The 17948-nt window shown below is 42.4% G+C and overlaps 3 protein-coding genes across 3 annotated transcripts; 2 read left to right on the top strand and 1 right to left on the bottom strand. All coding sequences in view use genetic code 11, as the record gives it.

Annotated features, from left to right (window-relative positions):
* Positions 1-1877: 1877 nt before the first annotated feature.
* EGR_00359 (Mitochondrial import inner membrane translocase subunit Tim22) lies at positions 1878-6245 on the top strand (the record flags this gene model as incomplete). The annotated part of the gene is made up of 7 exons (XM_024489608.1): positions 1878-1889; positions 2316-2408; positions 2478-2781; positions 3075-3280; positions 5582-5837; positions 5870-6057; positions 6087-6245. 7 exons carry the CDS (start codon positions 1878-1880, stop codon positions 6243-6245), a joined length of 1218 nt encoding a protein of 405 aa, XP_024356286.1.
* A 93-nt stretch (positions 6246-6338) lies between these two features.
* Positions 6339-10068, top strand: EGR_00358 (hypothetical protein; the record flags this gene model as incomplete). Its single annotated transcript, XM_024489607.1, has 6 exons — positions 6339-6551; positions 6841-7458; positions 8008-8226; positions 8399-8917; positions 9328-9435; positions 9664-10068. The coding sequence occupies 6 exons, from the start codon at positions 6339-6341 to the stop codon at positions 10066-10068; spliced, it is 2082 nt and encodes a 693-aa protein (XP_024356285.1).
* Positions 10069-10620: 552 nt separating this feature from the next.
* EGR_00357 (ER degradation-enhancing alpha-mannosidase-like protein) lies at positions 10621-17923 on the bottom strand (the record flags this gene model as incomplete). The annotated part of the gene is made up of 15 exons (XM_024489606.1): positions 10621-11277; positions 11380-11501; positions 11590-11734; positions 11809-11933; positions 12006-12221; positions 12291-12517; positions 12588-12881; positions 13712-13812; positions 13943-14147; positions 14699-15033; positions 16455-16693; positions 17010-17185; positions 17275-17479; positions 17518-17638; positions 17768-17923. 15 exons carry the CDS (start codon positions 17921-17923, stop codon positions 10621-10623), a joined length of 3324 nt encoding a protein of 1107 aa, XP_024356284.1.
* Between the last annotated feature and the right edge of the window lie 25 nt (positions 17924-17948).

Genomic DNA, 17948 nt, shown 5'->3' with positions numbered 1-17948 from the left:
CTTTGCATCGGTTCTAGTACCTCGTGATTGTGGCATTCGGCGGATCTGGTGCTAAAATCAAAGTCATTCTGAAGATTTGTTTGCTATTAAGGAATATATGCACGTGTTGTGAATTTCTACCCGGTATTTATTCAGTGCAGTCGTGAGTTTGTTTTTTGTGCGGAAGCTCATGTGGGCTAGTGGCAGTAGATAGCGATTATTTTGTCTTGACTAGTGACAGGGTATTGCAAGGCATGTACACCCTGTAACACTTATTCGGTCTTGATTGACGTGATTGCTCTTAACGCGTGTGATTAAACTAGGCCTAAGTTGATCACGTTGCCAAAAGTACATATTTGGTGTGGATCGTAGAAATGAATGCTCAGATCTGGATTGCCATTATGGAGGATCATTTCCGCAAAGGTGTACAAATTGCATGCCAACTTTAAGGATTATTTTAAGTGAAAAATGATGGTATTTTTAACATTGGAGTGTTATGTAGTTGAATGAATTAGGAGGGTTTTTAAAAAAAACGCACCAAGCAAAAGATTCCAGCCTGATTGTTTGGTCAACATGTTCGTGAATGTTTTCACACTAGTACTATTACCACCATGGTGGGATGTCACGATCTGTGGCCTGATTTCTGTCAGCCCACGCATTTGATTTAATCGCTTTACTTGAAATCTTGGCGGGTTGTGGTTGGTTTTGTGTTTTTAACTAGTTCACGAGACATGATTCCTTGGTGCTAGTATTTTCCTCGCCTCCATTGTGTGCTTGCTTGGTCGCCTTTTCGCTTATGCTTTAGCAACCTCCAATCTGTCTCGTTTTATTTGTATTTTACTTCTCTCCTCTAGTAGAGAATGGATGTTGACGAATTTAACAGGAAAACAAGGGAGCTATGCCTTTCAAGGAGGCGTGTATTCAAAGGCACCACACTAGATCAGTTGTATAATAGGTGAGATTTCCAAATTGTAAACGTCCATGCTCCCTACCTTACCTCTTTTCGATTGTTATGCCCAAATTTTGTGAAATTTATCAGGATTTTTATTTAATTATGCAGTGAATCTAAAATTACCCCTCAAACGCCTTAGGATTAACCAAACTGCATCGAACTTTTGAATTCATTGCAAAAATTGTTAAGCTTTGACACTCGCCCCTGAACTATGAATTGCTAGCTTATGTGGGCCCAACTAGACTTCGATTGCGGAATAAATATTTACTATTTTTTGTTCTGCTCAGATACCTCAGTCTCAGATCCCTGCTGCCTTTCCGTAAGTCAAATCATTCACCTACCCTTTAATGAGTTTTTTTTCCTCTTGCTCTCAACTCATGCTTTTCAAGGTCCCGGATGCTGTTCTGACGTTTGTCCTGGATGCTATCGAAATTTGTCCCATTCTGATCGCATCTGTCGGGTCAGGGCGCTTAAGCAAAAACGAGATAAAATATCAACCGATCAGATTAGGGAGGTGTGTGATTTAATGTCACGTCTTTACTACCTCCTTAATCCTAGACTTTCGCTTGCCGATTTTGCCGGGTGAGAACAAGCACACGGACCGCTATGTCTAGAACTATCCCAGTCCCGTGAGTTTGTAAATCTTCGCTGTTATTTCCAACATGTTTAGGGGGCTCAAACCAATTGCACCGTCAGAAATTTTGGCTTTGTCCCCTTTCTCCACCTTCAGGTGAGTTTGTGGTTGCCTTCCACATGCCGACTTGCATTTAACGTTAGTGTTAAAAATTCTCGGAAGAAGAAGAGGAAGAAGAATGATTTGATGGAAGAGGTGCGCCTTCAACAGCCCAGCGTCAAGAAGGCGAAGAATGATCGATCCTCCTTGAAAGATTTTCTGAACTTGATCTCTTAATGTACTCTATTTTTCAAAAGTAAACCATCTTACACAATGGATACTCCTGTTTTGTTCCTAAACTCTTCCATTCTCCACTATGACTAATCAAATTTGACTGCTGATTTTTCGGCTATGGATTAATTCCTATTTTATTTCTTGCATCATATTTCAGACTGAACTGAAAGGACTATGGTGAGTGGAATATGTCATTCTTAAGCACATCTAGTTCTCGGTCTTCCCTTCGTTCTAAGGTTATTAGTCTTAGGCACTGCTGGTAACCTTTTCTCTACGTAACATTCAGCCCATTATTCTAACTGGAATAAATGATGTAATCTATGGTGTTGTATTTATGAGTTTCAATGAAAGTGTGGCTGTTATTTACGTAGCTGGCTAAAATATACCATAATGATTGTTAAAGCATTGGCTGTGTATTTCGTCCATATTTAAATCCGGTCGACGACTCACATGCAAAAGTTTTTTTTCTAAACTTAGAACAAACAAGATCTTCGCAACCACATGAAGCTATTATTGGCAAGCATTCCTTCGAGTGTGAGATTGAAGAATTCCGAGCTCCTCCTACAGTTGGTACGCTACTGTCAGTGTACACAGTCACGCGTGACTGCTTTCGGTTGCAAGTACGCAATGCCTTAGTAGGTGCTGGCGCATGAGTTCTACAAAACCGCTAAAGGTGTCTCTATATACGTGAGTTTCTCCACCGAGCCGGACACGAGCACGCTAATTCGAGACGCTCTGAGGAGGGGCAAAGTTGTGGTCGTGCCGCAGATCATTACGGAGACGCAGGGACGCGGTTATGAATTGAGCACTCGCCTGGGCCTTATGCGCATGCGACGATTGCACGATGCGGACCAACTTCTTTCCTGGCCCCTCAACAAATTCGGTGTCCGAGAGCCTCCTCAGCCTTCGGACGGCGTCGATCAAGACGATGCTCTCACGCACTGTGGGGTTTTTTTTCTAATTAAATACTTACGTGCTCTGAGCTTATTTTAAATACTGTCATGAGTTCGACTGTAGGCAATGAAGCTACACCAATGTGTGATTTCCATATATAATAAGTTTTTCTACCTATCAAAGGCTCTAGGCGTCCGGTAATAGGTGAATATCCGCCCTGCCTCCATTTCAAAGCACCGGTAGGCTTCCGGGCAGTATTTCCTTTCTCGATCATGACACCCAATCACAGCAATGAAAGTGTGTCATCAACATTTAATCATCTGTGTTTCTACTTTCATTTAGCCGTGGACCTGTTCGTTGTGCCTGGTCTGGCGTTTACAATGAAAGGTGAGCGGTTGGGACGTGGAAAAGGCTTCTACGATCAGTACCTAGCCGGATTGCGTAAGTTCTACCTAGAGACCCATCCTAATCGACTACTACCCCGCACTATAGCCTTGGCATTCTCTGAACAGATTGTGGATAGAATTTACACAGACCAACATGACATTGTTATAGATGCGGTTATTTCTACCTAAATAAACACTAAAATTTATGCGGTTTATTTGCCAAAGGAATTAGGCAGTAAATGAAATACCTATGGCTTGAATTCTATGAAGAAAGGCGATCATCTCCTGGCTTCGTTTGGTGACGCGATTGGCCTCTGCTGGTTTATCAATAGAATCCAGTCGGTAAATTCGGTAAATGTCTTCCTTCAAAAGTATAGCTTCGTACGTTAGCCAGGAAAAAACGAGTATAGCTAATTCTCGAACACGTATGGCAGTCAATTTCAGTGCATAATTTTTATTGCTACTTTACTATGTCTGTAAAACCCAAAGTGTGAAGGCTGAAGGAAATAAGTGGAGTGACTGGGGTTGCAAGGTGAAGCAAATAGTTGCCCTTCTTCTCTTATGCTCGTGCCAGCTCGCAAGTCAAAATTTGTGCCATCTTCCACTTCACGTAAAGTGACTTCTTTCACTGGTTTGATGATGCCCACGAATTTACACGAAAGCTCTCATTCGACCATTCTTGTTGAAGTCACGATTATCTGCATTTTCCCCAATTTTTTAGAACCAAAATTCTAATACTTGAAATGGAACATTAGAATGCACGATGTGGTCTCATTTGCTGTCGTTTCATCAAGATCAAGGGAAATTTGACACCCTGAATCAAGATCCTTGGGTTCGATTTCCTGGGCCACCATTAAAAAAAAGTATTCATCTTAGTAATAATGCTGATAACTGAGTGATCGCTCCTAAAATATTACCCCCTTTTCTCGCTTCTTTTCTGACATTGCATGGACCTCTCTTCCAAAGACAAAAGGTCGGCAAAAAAACAAACAACAAAGTGGGGAAATGCCTTTAAAATGACATCAAATATATGGCTACTTAAATGGGTCGGGATTTTAAGCGCTTGACTTAGTATCTGCTTTGATTGACTCGCCACTTGATTTTTCTATTTAATTAGTGGATACACTTATGTGCATCTAATATTTGCTAAAAATTATTGATTGTTAAAGACCTGCGAATGTACATGAAGTCATAGAAATCAAACCCCAAGTGTCCGCAATTATTGGAACGACGCAAAGCACGCAACAAACCACTACTGGTTTTCAAACGTAGAAATGGACTTTGTAGAGTTCTGAGACTTCCCTGAAGACGAAAGAAGCTATAAGACTAAGAGCGAATACGTATTATCGACGTACTGCCTTGGCCCCGAGGTCGTGCCGCCCAGTGGGTGTCCAGAAAAGGGGCTTTAAGTGCCCCCAAAACCTAAATAAAGAGTTAAACGAATAGTCTTGTTCAGCATGGTGGCATCTTGTAGTCTTTCTTGAAGTTGCAATGAGCCGAAGTAGCATGGAAAACAAATTATTAGCGAACTGAGGAACTGGGAGTCTGTTAGTTTGGCCAAAGGTCATCTCACAGGCAAAAATTACAAATTGTCGCCGCAAAGACGTCTGCGTGTTTAAGCGCATGGTTTGATAACGCCATACGTCGGTTGCTCAACTCTCGGTTTTGGTAGGAGGTCACTTTGCGTCCTAGCCGTTGTAGCCTCGTTGGGTGAGCTGGCCTCTGGGCCGTGCTAGTAGCCCCAAACCCTACCGTATTTTGAACATGTATACTCTACCCGAGTATCAAGTTATCTTCCGTCCTCGGGGGAGTCTCAAGGCACTACATGAATTGCGAAGTTACTACCTATCTTCCTTTCTAACATCGTTCCCGACATTCTCCCTTAGCCGACTGCGATGGCTGTAAAATACAGTTAATACTTTAAAAACGCCCACAAAACCGGAGCAAAAATTGCTGAATTCCCTTGTACTAGGGGGGACGCTTGGTCCCATTCTGCCTGCAACTTCGTCCCATTTATAAGCCTTAAAGGAAGCGGGATGAACTAATTCCCCATTGCTCAAGTTAGCGCGGGACTCACTAAATTAGTGTCTTAAACAAAATTGATAGCAAGAAAGAAAACCGGTCCTAAATACAATTTTTAAGCAAATTTTTGTTGTCAGGTTAAACAATCTACTAAATGCGACGTAGCTCTTTTGAGGATTGGGAGGTTTGATAGGCAGTAATGGTGGTCATTAAATTGGTCCATTACTTATCATTTTTCAATTGTACAAATGGGCCCCTTTATTTTTTTGCAAATAACGAAATAACTCTGCAAAAATGTGTGGCTTAAACATTTGTCTCCTTGTTTTAATGGACCTTTTTAGGAGGTGGTTCATATGCGCAGTCGGTTTACACACTATGACACAGTCTCCTGCGTCTGGTGCTGAAGATCGCGTCGCGGAGGTCCAGCATCTACTCCGAGAGCGTTACAAACATATATTGGATTTATCTGATGATGACAAAAATAGACTTTCAATGCTTTCTGCGGGGTTCAAAACAGCTACTGATACCGATGATCCTCTCCTTCTCAAGAGGACTTTATCTAATCATATTTCCAAAAACCTAAGTTCAATGGTGATGTTGAGGGTTCCTACTATCCCACTGCCTAGTCGTGAGGAGATTTACGTCCATAGATTCATGGACGGCTGTACATTTAAAACCCTCATTAGCTCTGTTGGTGGTAACCTGATTGCACAGCTTTACTACATTCAGGACTTGTGTTGGGTGGTGTGTTCGGATTGTTTACTGCGAGTATTGATCCGTTAAGTACTGTCACTGGGACAGAGACAGTGTCTGTCAAAACTGTTGCAAAGGAAATGTATGCTCGCGCTATATCTCATGGGAAAAACTTTGCAGTCATAGGCGCTCTTTTCGCCGGTACCGAATGTGGATTGGAGAGTGTAAGCTGCCTACATTTTAACTCTTTTAGTACCGAGGACGGTCTGACTTGTTCAATAGTACGGTTACGGGAGCCCTCGTCGGTGGGTCGATTGGCTTGCGGGCCGGCTTGAAGGCAGGGGCAGCTGGCGCTGTGGGATTTGCTTGTTTCTCTACTATTGTCGATTATTACTTCAGGCATAATATGTGACTGTTTATTTCCATAATAAAAGGTATTTTGTAATGGGATCTTCTGGAGCTCTGACTCACCAATTCTATTATTCAAATATTATTTTGCATTAAGATGTCCTCCCGTGAGCGTGATGGTGGTAGATCGAGGGATAAGCTCCGGCGTACTCGTGATTTCCCGTCCAAGAGCAGGGGTAAACGTGCTTCGAACGAGCGGAGCTCTCATAAACACGGAAAATGGTCCAAATCGTCAAGCTCATCGGATTCGGAGATTTCCCTTCCACCTGAAGAAATTCAAAAGCTCAAGGAAATGGTCCGACAGAAGAAGGTTAGCTGTTGAGTCTTTATAATATTTCCAAACCAATTGATTACTAAAACAAGGTTCTCACTGAAGCAGCGAGCGATCTTGCTTACACTGTTACAATCATTCAGGATCCAAAGCTTCATACAACCCGCAGAACAAAATCTGTTAAGATCTACTTTGGTTTTCCGAATTATCCCGTTACCTAGAATCATTATTGAATCATTAATGATGTTTTTGCATACATATGGGTAGAATTATGTAATTGCCTCTGAGAATTTGCTTTAATCGGTTGCTTTCAATGCATCATTTTAAGGCAATTATGAAGGAACTGGAAACTCCAGAAGAAAAACGTGCCCGTCGAATGGCCAAGAAAGAGCGCAAGGAGCGCCGTCGTCGAGAAAAACTTGGCTGGGGCAAGGACTATCTCGGTTACACAAATGAAGATAATCCATTTGGGGATCGACACCTATCAGAAACATTCGTTTGGCGCAAAAAGATTGATGATAAGGGTCTCTCTCACCTTGATGGTGCGCGACTGCAAACGCTGCAAGCACAGAAGATGGAAGAAAATAGGCGGGAGCTGGAGAATGTCCGCCGACGACGGCTGGAGAGAGAAAGAGAGAAGGAGGAGAGAGAAAAGGAGTTGGAAATGCTTCAGCGTGAAAGAGAGGCCGAGTACTATAAGTCTTGGGGACAACAAGAAGATACGTTTCACTTAGAGCAAGCAAAGCTGCGCTCACGCATCCGAATCGCCGATGGTCGTGCCAAGCCGATTGATTTACTTTCGAAATATATAGCTGATCAGGATGAGGGTGCACAGAACATGACCAATGGTGGCGACATATCTAGCGCTATCGAGGTGATGGAACCGACGCAATTTTTGGTCGGGCTGAGCATCGATGATCTGGAGGATCTACTGGTCGACATAAAGGTGTGGTTATTTTTATCTATTCTTCTCATTTGCCTTAAAACGGACTTGCCAATTCATGTAAGATTCCATAACATTAGTCTGCGCTGGTGCGAGATTTTTTGCTTCCCGTGTAATAAATGGACCCCAAAATAGGCTTTTCTGGATTCGAATTCCTACTGCATGTGCCGTTTTTGAGCGGTTAAAGTAGGTTGTACCTCTATGGTGTTTCGTTATAATTTCTTATTTTCGAGTTCTTTTAGTCATTTTTTGTTGTTTATTTGGCGGGAAGTTCTGATGGGTTGTTTCAACTTTTAAAGTCTCCCTGGCTTAGCTTCTTCATTTCAAAGCAGGTTCAATTATAAGTAGATTGTTTATTTCGGCAATATAATTAAATATATTAACCAGCTATCTGAACTCGATGCACTGAAACCGAATTTCAAATGTTTTCCAGCGGGTCATTGCACTCTAGATGTAAGTTATTTTCTGAAAAATGAACTCTCAACACTAAAGGTCACTGTCATTGGGTTACAAAAGGCAGGTGCGTGTACCTTTTCCTCTTCGTTTATCCAGATTGTGTACATGGAACTTGAGAAGGGTCAGAACGTGGAGTACTGGCGGGACATGACGGTGATAGTGGAGGACGAACTGCGGCGTCTGAGGCAAGATGAGGATGCAGAAGGAGGCGGAGGAAGACACACTTCGGTCAACATTAGTAACTCCGTTCTACAGTCAGTTGCTGACACACTCAAGTCCAAAACTTACGCTCAGCTAGCAGCTCTTGAACGACAGGTGTGTGTTTCTGCCGTAGTTCACCGTTCTTTTTTCTTGTTATCCTTTCCTCACTCACCTTAAAAATGATAGTTTATTTAAACTACCTAATCCATTGGCTTGAGTCTTATTAGACAGGCTTTTCCTTACAATATTTTACATTTACCTACACGCTTTTGTCCTGTCTACTTAGATTCAACCTAAATTGCATGGTGGCGAGGGCGTGGATGTTGGGTACTGGGAGACGCTATCGCAATTCGTGGCTGCTCAGATGGCTCGAACACGCCTCCGTGAAAGGCATCAGGAGCATCTTCGCCGTAAACTCGCTTTCCTTCAGCAAAATCAGGGGATTTCCAGTGCGAGTAACGATTCCAATCCCATTTTCCCCAGTGGCTCTGGGTCCACATACAATATGGTCGAGCAGATTCGGGAGTTGCAACAACAAGCTGTCTTTAAAATGCAGAGAGATGAAGGACAGCAGTTGGGAGAGGCCAAGAAGGGGCCTGAGGATCCCTCGGCTCCGGCGAATCAAGAAGAAATTGAGCCTACTCCAGGCCCTTCCACGGCACAACCGGAAGCGCCGGGTGTTTCTAATCAGCCAGACCCGTACGATTCTTCACTTTATTCGCCTGTTCTACTGGATCAGTCAGATGTAGAGATTGACGCTGTGTTATACGATGCGCAAGATGATCGTGCCAAGTTGGAGTATCAGGTTTGTTGCCTGTCTTATTGGTCTTGGTGAACTCGTTTCTTTTATCAAATCTGCTTCTAGTCTGTATATGGATCGGTTTTGCCCTAGGGTGTTGGCACAACCTACTCCCTATAACACCTTGACTGAACGCTAATCTCTGTCACCTAGTCTTGCATTTTAATTTATTATCGCTAGAACAAAGTGTTCTGCATTCTGGTTTATTGCGGAAATTCTCGTAATTTACGTCTCCTATCTGCAATGCAAATAAAGTGCCATGCTGACTTTTATTTTACGTAATTTGTTAGCTTAATGTCTTTAAAGATATTCTAGTCTTACTTTATTAATATAGAGCTGTTTAATGGAGCGTGCATTAAAATATATGTTTTATTGAATGCGTCTATTTACATCGCTCGCACTTCTGTTACTAACAGAGGAAGGATGTGATGCACACCGGAGCCCTGCGCAAGACTGCCGAAGAGGAATTAATGAAACGAGCTCGTGAGGGTGTGGAAGAGGGGGATGCAGAATTCAGCGTACTGGTAAGTCGTTTTACGTAATCGTATCTCAATTTAGGCCATTTTTCAATGGTTATGTTAGGTGACATCATTTCTTAGAAGTTATTGCTTTTATTCCTGTTGACATAATATGATTTCTTTGCTGTGCTGAAATTTTGAGAGAATATTGTCCCCTTGATTAAGAATTCATCGGACTGAACTAGGTGTTATTTTAGATACCAGTTATCATACTCCGAACATACATTAATTTAGGCACCACTGGAGGATCAGTCATTTCTCTGGTCCGACAAGTACCGTCCGCGTAAACCGCGCTTCTTCAATCGTGTGCACACGGGCTTCGTGTGGAACAAGTACAATCAGACTCACTACGATCTGGATAATCCCCCACCAAAAGTGGTCCAAGGCTACAAGTTCAATATCTTCTACCCCGATCTTATCGATATGACCAAGACACCCACGTACACGCGAATACCTTGCGACGGTGAGCCCGACTTCGAGATTCTCCGCTTCATTGCAGGTCCGCCTTACGAGGATATCGCCTTTAAGATCGTCAGTCGTGAGTGGGAGTACTCGTACAAACACGGGTTCCGGTGCCAATTCCACAACACCATCTTTCAGCTCTGGTTCCACTTTAAACGCTTCCGATACCGCCGATAGGTTAATGCTGCTAGCTCCTTGTAAATTGTATAAAATTCCCCACTGTTTAGAATACCCTTGTTATGTACTTTGTTTTCTCTAAACGACTACTTGCGAGCCTTGATACAGCCTTCAACTGTTTCTTCAATGGATGTCATAACAAAAATGGTTCTATAAATCTTGATGCGAGTGTGGTGCAATAATTAAACCCGAGTCGACTTGTTCAAGTAGGCACAAGAATTTCTCCGCAGAACGAAGCTGGTAGGGATGATTATGAGCATCCTTAACGCTGATTTGCTAAAATGTTATCTACGTTTTTAGATCATGGCCAACTTACTGTCGTCTTTTGGTGCTCAACCTGTATTTGAGGTGTATCCCCTCGACAGATTGCGGGTTGAGGTTGGTAAGGTGGCTCGAGTGAGTTGTTATCGGCACGAAGACCAGAATTTATTCCCATAAGGTAGAAAAAAGCTTGATATGACAGCATTGTAACAGTCTAACATTCGAAAAATATATCCAATACAAAATTAGTGTGGAGTCGTGTGAAAAAGGAAAGACTGAATGAAGGTTGGGCTAATTGAGATTCCGGTAATCCAGATCTCTCATTGCATTAAGACGTACATGGAAGGGTACAGTCGGGCAGCTCATTAGCGGCGCCACGGACTTTCGATGCATATCTGGGGGGACGTAGTTTGGTGGTGTGGACGCATTATCTTTAATGGTACTTGAGAGTAGAACTGCCCCACTCATTTCTTTCCACAGGTTTTCTGCCCAAGCGTCAATTTCTTGGCTGGTGTTCTGGTCTCCTGTCCACGTGACACTTGGAGACAAGATCTCCTCAAAGGTGACGTCCAACTCGTTTAAAATGGTATCTGTCAACGAATTTGACGAGGCAAATGTATTCACGAGGCTGCCAAGGTCTCGATGTAAGCCCAAATCGATAGGAAGAGATTCCTCACTGCTTACCGCCTCCAACTCTCGCAGGTGCTGGATAGAGCAACAATGAATGAGACCACTGTCAAGCGGATGAGCCTCGGAATTGAAAATATAGCCCGTCCCACCTGTGCAGTAGCCATCAGCGTCGCCGAATTGGATCGAGTCGGTCGGAGATAGGGGGGTATGATGCAGGAAGTTGTCTTCATCGAATAAAAGGTACAAATATTTCACGGTTTCCGATAAGAAAAAAGTTTCCATTCTGTTCTCCTTGGTGTGTGTTTGGACGTCATGAATCTAAGATGATTGCGAAGGAATAAATTAGACTATCGCATACGACATGGTAGAAACATTTATTTCTTAAAGTTTGGCTCATCTAAATAAAATGTATGAAATCACCGTAGCGAATCCACACGGTGTCCTTGCATCCCTCTCGATGGATGTTAGAACATTAACACCCATTTCCAGCAAGTAGGGATCTTTTGTGGCTCGATACAGGTGTAACACTGACTCGATAAACTCTAGAATAAGAATTAATGACCAATTACCGTTACCAATCCACTAAAGAAAAAAATATTGCAAAAGTCGGCAAGCCACGGGCCAAAGTACCGGGACGAAGAGGATAAACGCTTTGTCTGCCCACCGGCTTGTTAGAGGAAACGTCGAACATCTCAGGCAAAAACCCATATCTTCTCCAGACCGAATGGTAGGTAATCAGCAATTCCTTTGCCTCCTCGATATCACCTGCCATCGCCTACACACGAAGTACAATGCCCAACTTGAAGCAATTGGATCTGATCAAAAATGACCACTTAAGATGGGACTCACCAAAACACCAGGCCAAAACGACTCTAAGCTTTGGTAAACAGCATTGATTACAGAACCAGCATCCATGGTTGCCATAACATGCCAGCCTCCAAATTTCAAGTATTTCTTTATTGCACTACGATATTCTGCGAAAAATTAAAGTACTTGGATTCATTGTTTGCAAATGATACAGCGGAATCATGGTAGGGGGAACGCACCACGAAACATTGCGTCAAGCTCTGGAAGGCGAAAGAGGATAGAACCTTTAAAAAGGTATTCGAAATATGAATCCACTCCGGAACCAATAGTCGCCTCCTTTCCGACCCATGCTCCAGTGCGTACGTTAATATGGTTTCCCACAAGCCCCAAACTAGACCTAAATGTCCACAGAGCACGAAGAGCCTTCATTGCCGCCTGTTCGTACCGAGGATCACCTAAGTTGAAGAAAACTTAAATTGATAAACTTAAGCAAACTCCAAGTTTATGATGGGGGTCTGACATACCCGTTAATCTGGAAAGGGCACCAAATTCAAGAATCAGTGTACCGACTGTCGCAACACAGGTAATAGGAGTTTCGTTTGGAGGAACCGCATTGTGAGCTAAGTTAACAGTGCCATATGGCATTCCAGTAGGTGTGTTGAAAGCAGGAAGCAGTTTACTCGCGAAACGCTCAGCCAGAGCAAGCAGCCTTCCATGACAGGGCCAGCCAGGTTCCAGATCCATTCCAGCTCTTTCAGCAAGCAAATGTGCGGAAAGCAGTCCTCCAACCACTTCATTTGCCAATTTATTAAATAGGGCACTTGCCTCGTATGTTTGTCTCAAAAACCGAGATATTCACATTTTGGTTAGTGTCAATGTTATTTAAAATAAGACTTGCGGCACGTCTGAACTCGGAATAGTTCCCTAGTACAACGAGCGTATCGAGTGAATCAATCAGAGTGAGGGAAAATCCGCCCCAAGTGTCATGACCGTCGCAAGAAATCGGACGAAGTTCGTCATAGGGATAGGCATGGTTCATATAATTGTCATAACTGTGGTAGAATATGTTTTCTACTCGCTGCTTGAGGAATTGAAGATCGAAATTCTCATTCCCACTGGAGAGTTGAACAAGCAAAGAAATCGAGATAACAATTACCAATCTGGCACACATGATCCATAAACTCACACAGCAAATGGCCACTTGGGTTGAATGAAATACTGGGCTAAGGTGAGACTTTCATTAGTCAATAATGTGTGAGTGCGTAATTGCGATTAACTCGACCAAGTCAGAAAATTAGACGAAAGTCAGCAAGATTGTAACGATGTTCCAAGGAGGTTAGAATCTCAAGAAATCATACACTAATCCCGGATTTGGTGGCAATTCTCTTAACAGTTCTTATGCATGTATCCATATGCCTAAAAACAAGAAAACAAATAAGTTTTGCGTGTACTCGAAGAATTTTATTAAACGCCGCGCAACTCTGAGCCGCAAGATTCGGTGTTTAGTCCAAGACAACAAGATTGCTCACTCAAATAAAACAAGGGATTGGCAAGACACTGAACTCTGATATTCTTCTTGACTAGTGGATGCGCCACCACACCAACAAATATGCTAGTTTCTACACCGCTGAGACTTCACACCGGCAGACCACTTTGCTGGTGAAATGACCCCAAACCCTCGCCATCTCAAAGCCACTTAGCCACTCCCCACAATTAAAACCGCGGTTGTCAACACGTCTGCGCCCCGGGCCTCGGTGTCGATACATTCTGTGAACTAATAACACACGAAGTCATTTTACCATAAAGAAATTCATGTAAGTTGAAAAATTACAGAAAGACCCACAGGACAGATAGTCACGAGCAAGCAGCAAAAGATCAGGTAGGTTCCAAGTAGATTGCAGAAGCCTTTTGCTTGAGAAGTAATCCAGAAATCAAGTTAAACTACCCCACTCTTACTAAGGTGGGGACTTCCTCACCCCTCTCATTCCGCCGCAACTCCAAAATATTTACTCCACCAATCCTCCTAGCCTTCAAGCATTCCAAATTCTGAAATTGTACAAAACAGTGCACAATTTGATCAGTTGGATATAAGACATTCTAAGTCTACTCAATTTCACAAAGGTGTTTTCGAAATAAAGCACAGAAGTTGATTTTTTACTTAAGTTGCAAAATTCACCTCTCCCCTTAGGCTGACAAGTGGGGAAATCTCTATGATGTCCTGAGTATCATTGCTGAGCAAGGCACCAGCCGCCTTGGCCCACGATGCATGCATGTCAAGAATGGATTTACGACACGTGCTTGGACAGTCCTTTGGCGCCTCTGGGCCGTTCTTCAGGGGTGAGAATTCAGTTGTTCGATCCACCTCCCAGATGAAGAAGCGTCTATTGATTTTGAGGAAAAAAGTACTTCAGAGAAATTATGCTCAACCTACTATGCGATTTTTGAGTATATTCACACAGTTGTAGACTGTTTCACTGACTTTGACCGAAACAGTCGGGAGTGTAAGGTATTTGACTACACTCATGATGAGGTTTTAAGCTTCGATTGAGGCTAAATCCGGTGATAATAGTTATTTAAAGAAGGCTACACTAATAGGACTTTTCTTCAACAATATACAACTCAGATTACGTGGACTAGAACAGCAAAATAAAGCGATTCCTGCGGATTCAAATAATACATAAATGCATGCCATCATACTGTTAAACTTGATTTGAACTTTCAGTTGGCCAATCTAACCCAAATGTTTTCCATTTGTACTTTTACCAAGGCCACGTCCTCTAATAGAAATGGTTTTATAGATGGTTTTTTAAACAACCTCGACTAGTTTACGGCAATTTAAATAAGCAAGCACAACGAAGGTGGGAGGCAGTATTATCCCAATGCTGACAACGTGGTCAAATTAACAGGCTATACCAAATAGTAGCCAACTTACTTTGAGAATTGGAACACATCAAAAATGAATTTTTCTAGTTTGAGGGCATTCGGCTGAGCTGGTGTGACTAGGCAACCCATGCTCACATCAAAATGAGGCACCTTCTTGTGAGCCATATGGTAAGGCAAGAGGGCCTCTTGTTTGGGGTCACAGACATGCTCCAGGAAATCAGTGGTCATGAAGTGGTTGCAAATGTTCCCCAAAGAGTAGAGCAAGCGTGGCTTCACTGAATTCAGATGGCCATCCATCTTGTTTTGACAATGGCCCATCTGGCACGGCGGCACCGGCAGCATCGATGCAGCCGTGGAGGGAGAAATCTCCGAGTACTCCACTACCTGTGCAAAACGAAACAATCCCAAAGCATTGAAAGATCAGTTTGTGTGCGTGTTGTTTGAAGACCTAAACTGAAAGCACTTAACTTTCAGCTTTTCACTGTACCACTACAAAGAAAAAACCACTAATCTAATACCCTTTCTACTAAAAATAATCCCCAACCGAGCTGTAGAAATAGATCGCTCAAACTGAACCAGAGTTAGCCCTTAAATTTTACTTAAACTTAACAAGGATTTATAGTCACTCTCCCATCGATTTTAACCAGTGATATTAGCACATCTCTAGTACGTGCCTACTTTGCGTGCTGTGTGCCATTAACTCGCAATCCATGCAACAGAGGGAGGATTACACTTTGCATGTGACCTCGGCTGCGCCGTCCTGACTTCAAGGATGAAGCGAAACTAGTGACTTTTTCCTGCTGAGATAAACAGATTGAAAGAAGAAACAATAACAATCCGTTGATTTAGAAGACCAACTTTAACGACCTGTCAAGATTTACTTGCTTTCGCTATTACACCAGTTGCTATGCATCGTTCAGCAAGATTTTAGAGGTGCTAAATTGCAACCATCTAGCTTTATTTGGCTGAAGCAAACAAAATTAGGACTTGATCGTTTTTATGAGGTGTATTGGGAGGTTGTTGGAAGTTAACCAGCTTCATCCTTTAGAACCACACCTTGTTCTAGTACCAGCATCACTACTTAGTTACCGCACCTAAACCGAATTTTTAGGTTAAAAAGAAGCGTATATCTTTTAACTATCGACGTATTCTTCTCAACCAATACATACAGAGCACAACACGACGACAAAGTTCAGACTTGGAACCATGGTTTGTTAAAAATACACCTAATTGGACAGACGTTATTCAAAACAAGCTATACGCAAATGTGACGTGGCGATGTCCGAGCCAAGTCATACTCTGCAATAGGTAGAGTAAACAAGAGTGGAAGTTCCAATGACGCAAGTATTTTGCATAAGCCTGAAGTTTCATCAGCCAAACTTTGGATGATCCTACGCAACGATTGTTATCGGTGCACCGATGTAAAGCACTATTCCAGCACCTAGCAAACGTAATGACGACTGGAGTACAAAATGCGCAGCATATTAGCCTATTACTGAAATACCCTAAGTCCATTAGTAGTCAGGTTTGTTGGCGACTCATAAGAGACTTAAAAGGAGAGTTTCTCTCTGTTTCGGAGATAGGTTGATTAGTTAACATTAAAAAGGCAATAAGTAATTTTTGTGACAACGTACTTCTACAAAAAACTAGAGGTTTAAACCCAAGGAAATGAAGAAAAGGGAAATTCTTGATCCTCGTGATGCTTAAATAATTATCTGTAAGCTATGAATTAGATAAGCTACCACTCTCTAGTGTAGCTTATCCTGTTACAATTTCCCGAAAAGGATTGGGGTACCTAAATTTACCCGAATCTTCCCGTCCACCACACCAACGACACCCATGGGTTCATTTGGGTCAGTTTTCTCAACCACCTTAACTGCACAATCGGCGGTCTTTGCGATGCAGAATCCAATGAAAGCTGGATCAGCCATTTTGACAAGTACGTTGTCAACTCCATAGATATGAACATATTGAACGCCCTGTGTTTTCATGTTCTGTAGGACCCCTCGATCCGAAAGAGCTCGATAGAGGCCTCCATTACCCTCTAAAAAACACGTCCCCGGAAGAAATTCAGGAAATAATGAAACAGTTTAAATGCATACGATGCTTGTGTTGAGGAGCGTTACCACGAACGGTATTCCCATAGTAGCATAGATGACTCATAAAGACTGGTATTATGTGACTGATTTTAAATTAGGAGCACTATTGGTCTTTTAACCCTAAGAACACAAGATTCGTAGGCCGCAATTTTAATGATAAACGTCATTCCAGACCCATTTACAAGTCTACCATATTATTTCAATCTTTGGTAACATGATATTTGAGGTGGGAATAAGTTGAAAATACCACCTTTTTCTCACCTGGGGACCAACAAAGGGACGCCTTGTCCTTCATGAGAATCTTTCCTTTTAAGTCCAAAGCTGGAAAGTTAAACTGTTCAAAGAAAATGATATGATCACGACTGTAGCCAAAGTAATTGTTTTCCTTGAAAAAACTTTCCGTGAGGTTTTGCGTGTGACCAGATGTCATTATATACCTGGAGACAGAGAGGCATCAAAGAAGTTATTGATCAGTGAACATTATACCAATGATTCGCTACTTTGAAAAACAAAGATCACCACTAACCAGGGAATGTATATTTCTTGACCGTAATTGGCCGAAACTTGCCGACATAGACCCAATAATCGTTCCGCCTGAATTTGAAATAAAGTTCTCTTTGATGGAAGTCCAATATCATACATCCCCTTAGGATTACATGAACCAAGTCGAGTTCCTTGACCACCAGCCATGAGCAATACCGCGACTTGTCTTTCAGAAATCGCCCTAAGACCTATTAACAAGTTAAGACTAGTGGGCTAAGTAATATACCTTTATCAACGTATAGCTCATATTCTTTGGGATGTGAAGTACGGAGGGAGCCCGCATGACCACAGATAGATGGATCGGGACACATAAGCCGTTCATCAACTGTTTGGAAACTTTTCGTTAACTTTTCAAAAAACAGAAACAGGAATATTAAGACGAATAATTTTAAAGCATAGCGTTTTATAACAATGATTATCTGCATACCTTCAATGCGGCCTACAATATGTATTTACCGTTTGAAGCGAAGCATTACCTTATAAGCAGAATCTATCCTGTCCAGGTTTAGAGTCAAAAGCTCCTCCAAATACTGCTTCTTTTCTTCAAGAGACAACCCATCCCAATATCTATATAAGTGGCTTTGACCACTGTCATCAAGCGCTGACTTAATCAATGATATATCAACACACATCGTACCGCGACCTTGAAAACGGGAT

This window comes from Echinococcus granulosus (genome assembly GCF_000524195.1).
Source record: "Echinococcus granulosus chromosome Unknown EG_S00001, whole genome shotgun sequence".
Taxonomy (NCBI): Eukaryota; Metazoa; Platyhelminthes; class Cestoda; order Cyclophyllidea; family Taeniidae; genus Echinococcus; species Echinococcus granulosus.
Note: the sequence above shows the minus strand (reverse complement) of the source record. Positions and strands in the feature narration are given on the sequence as shown.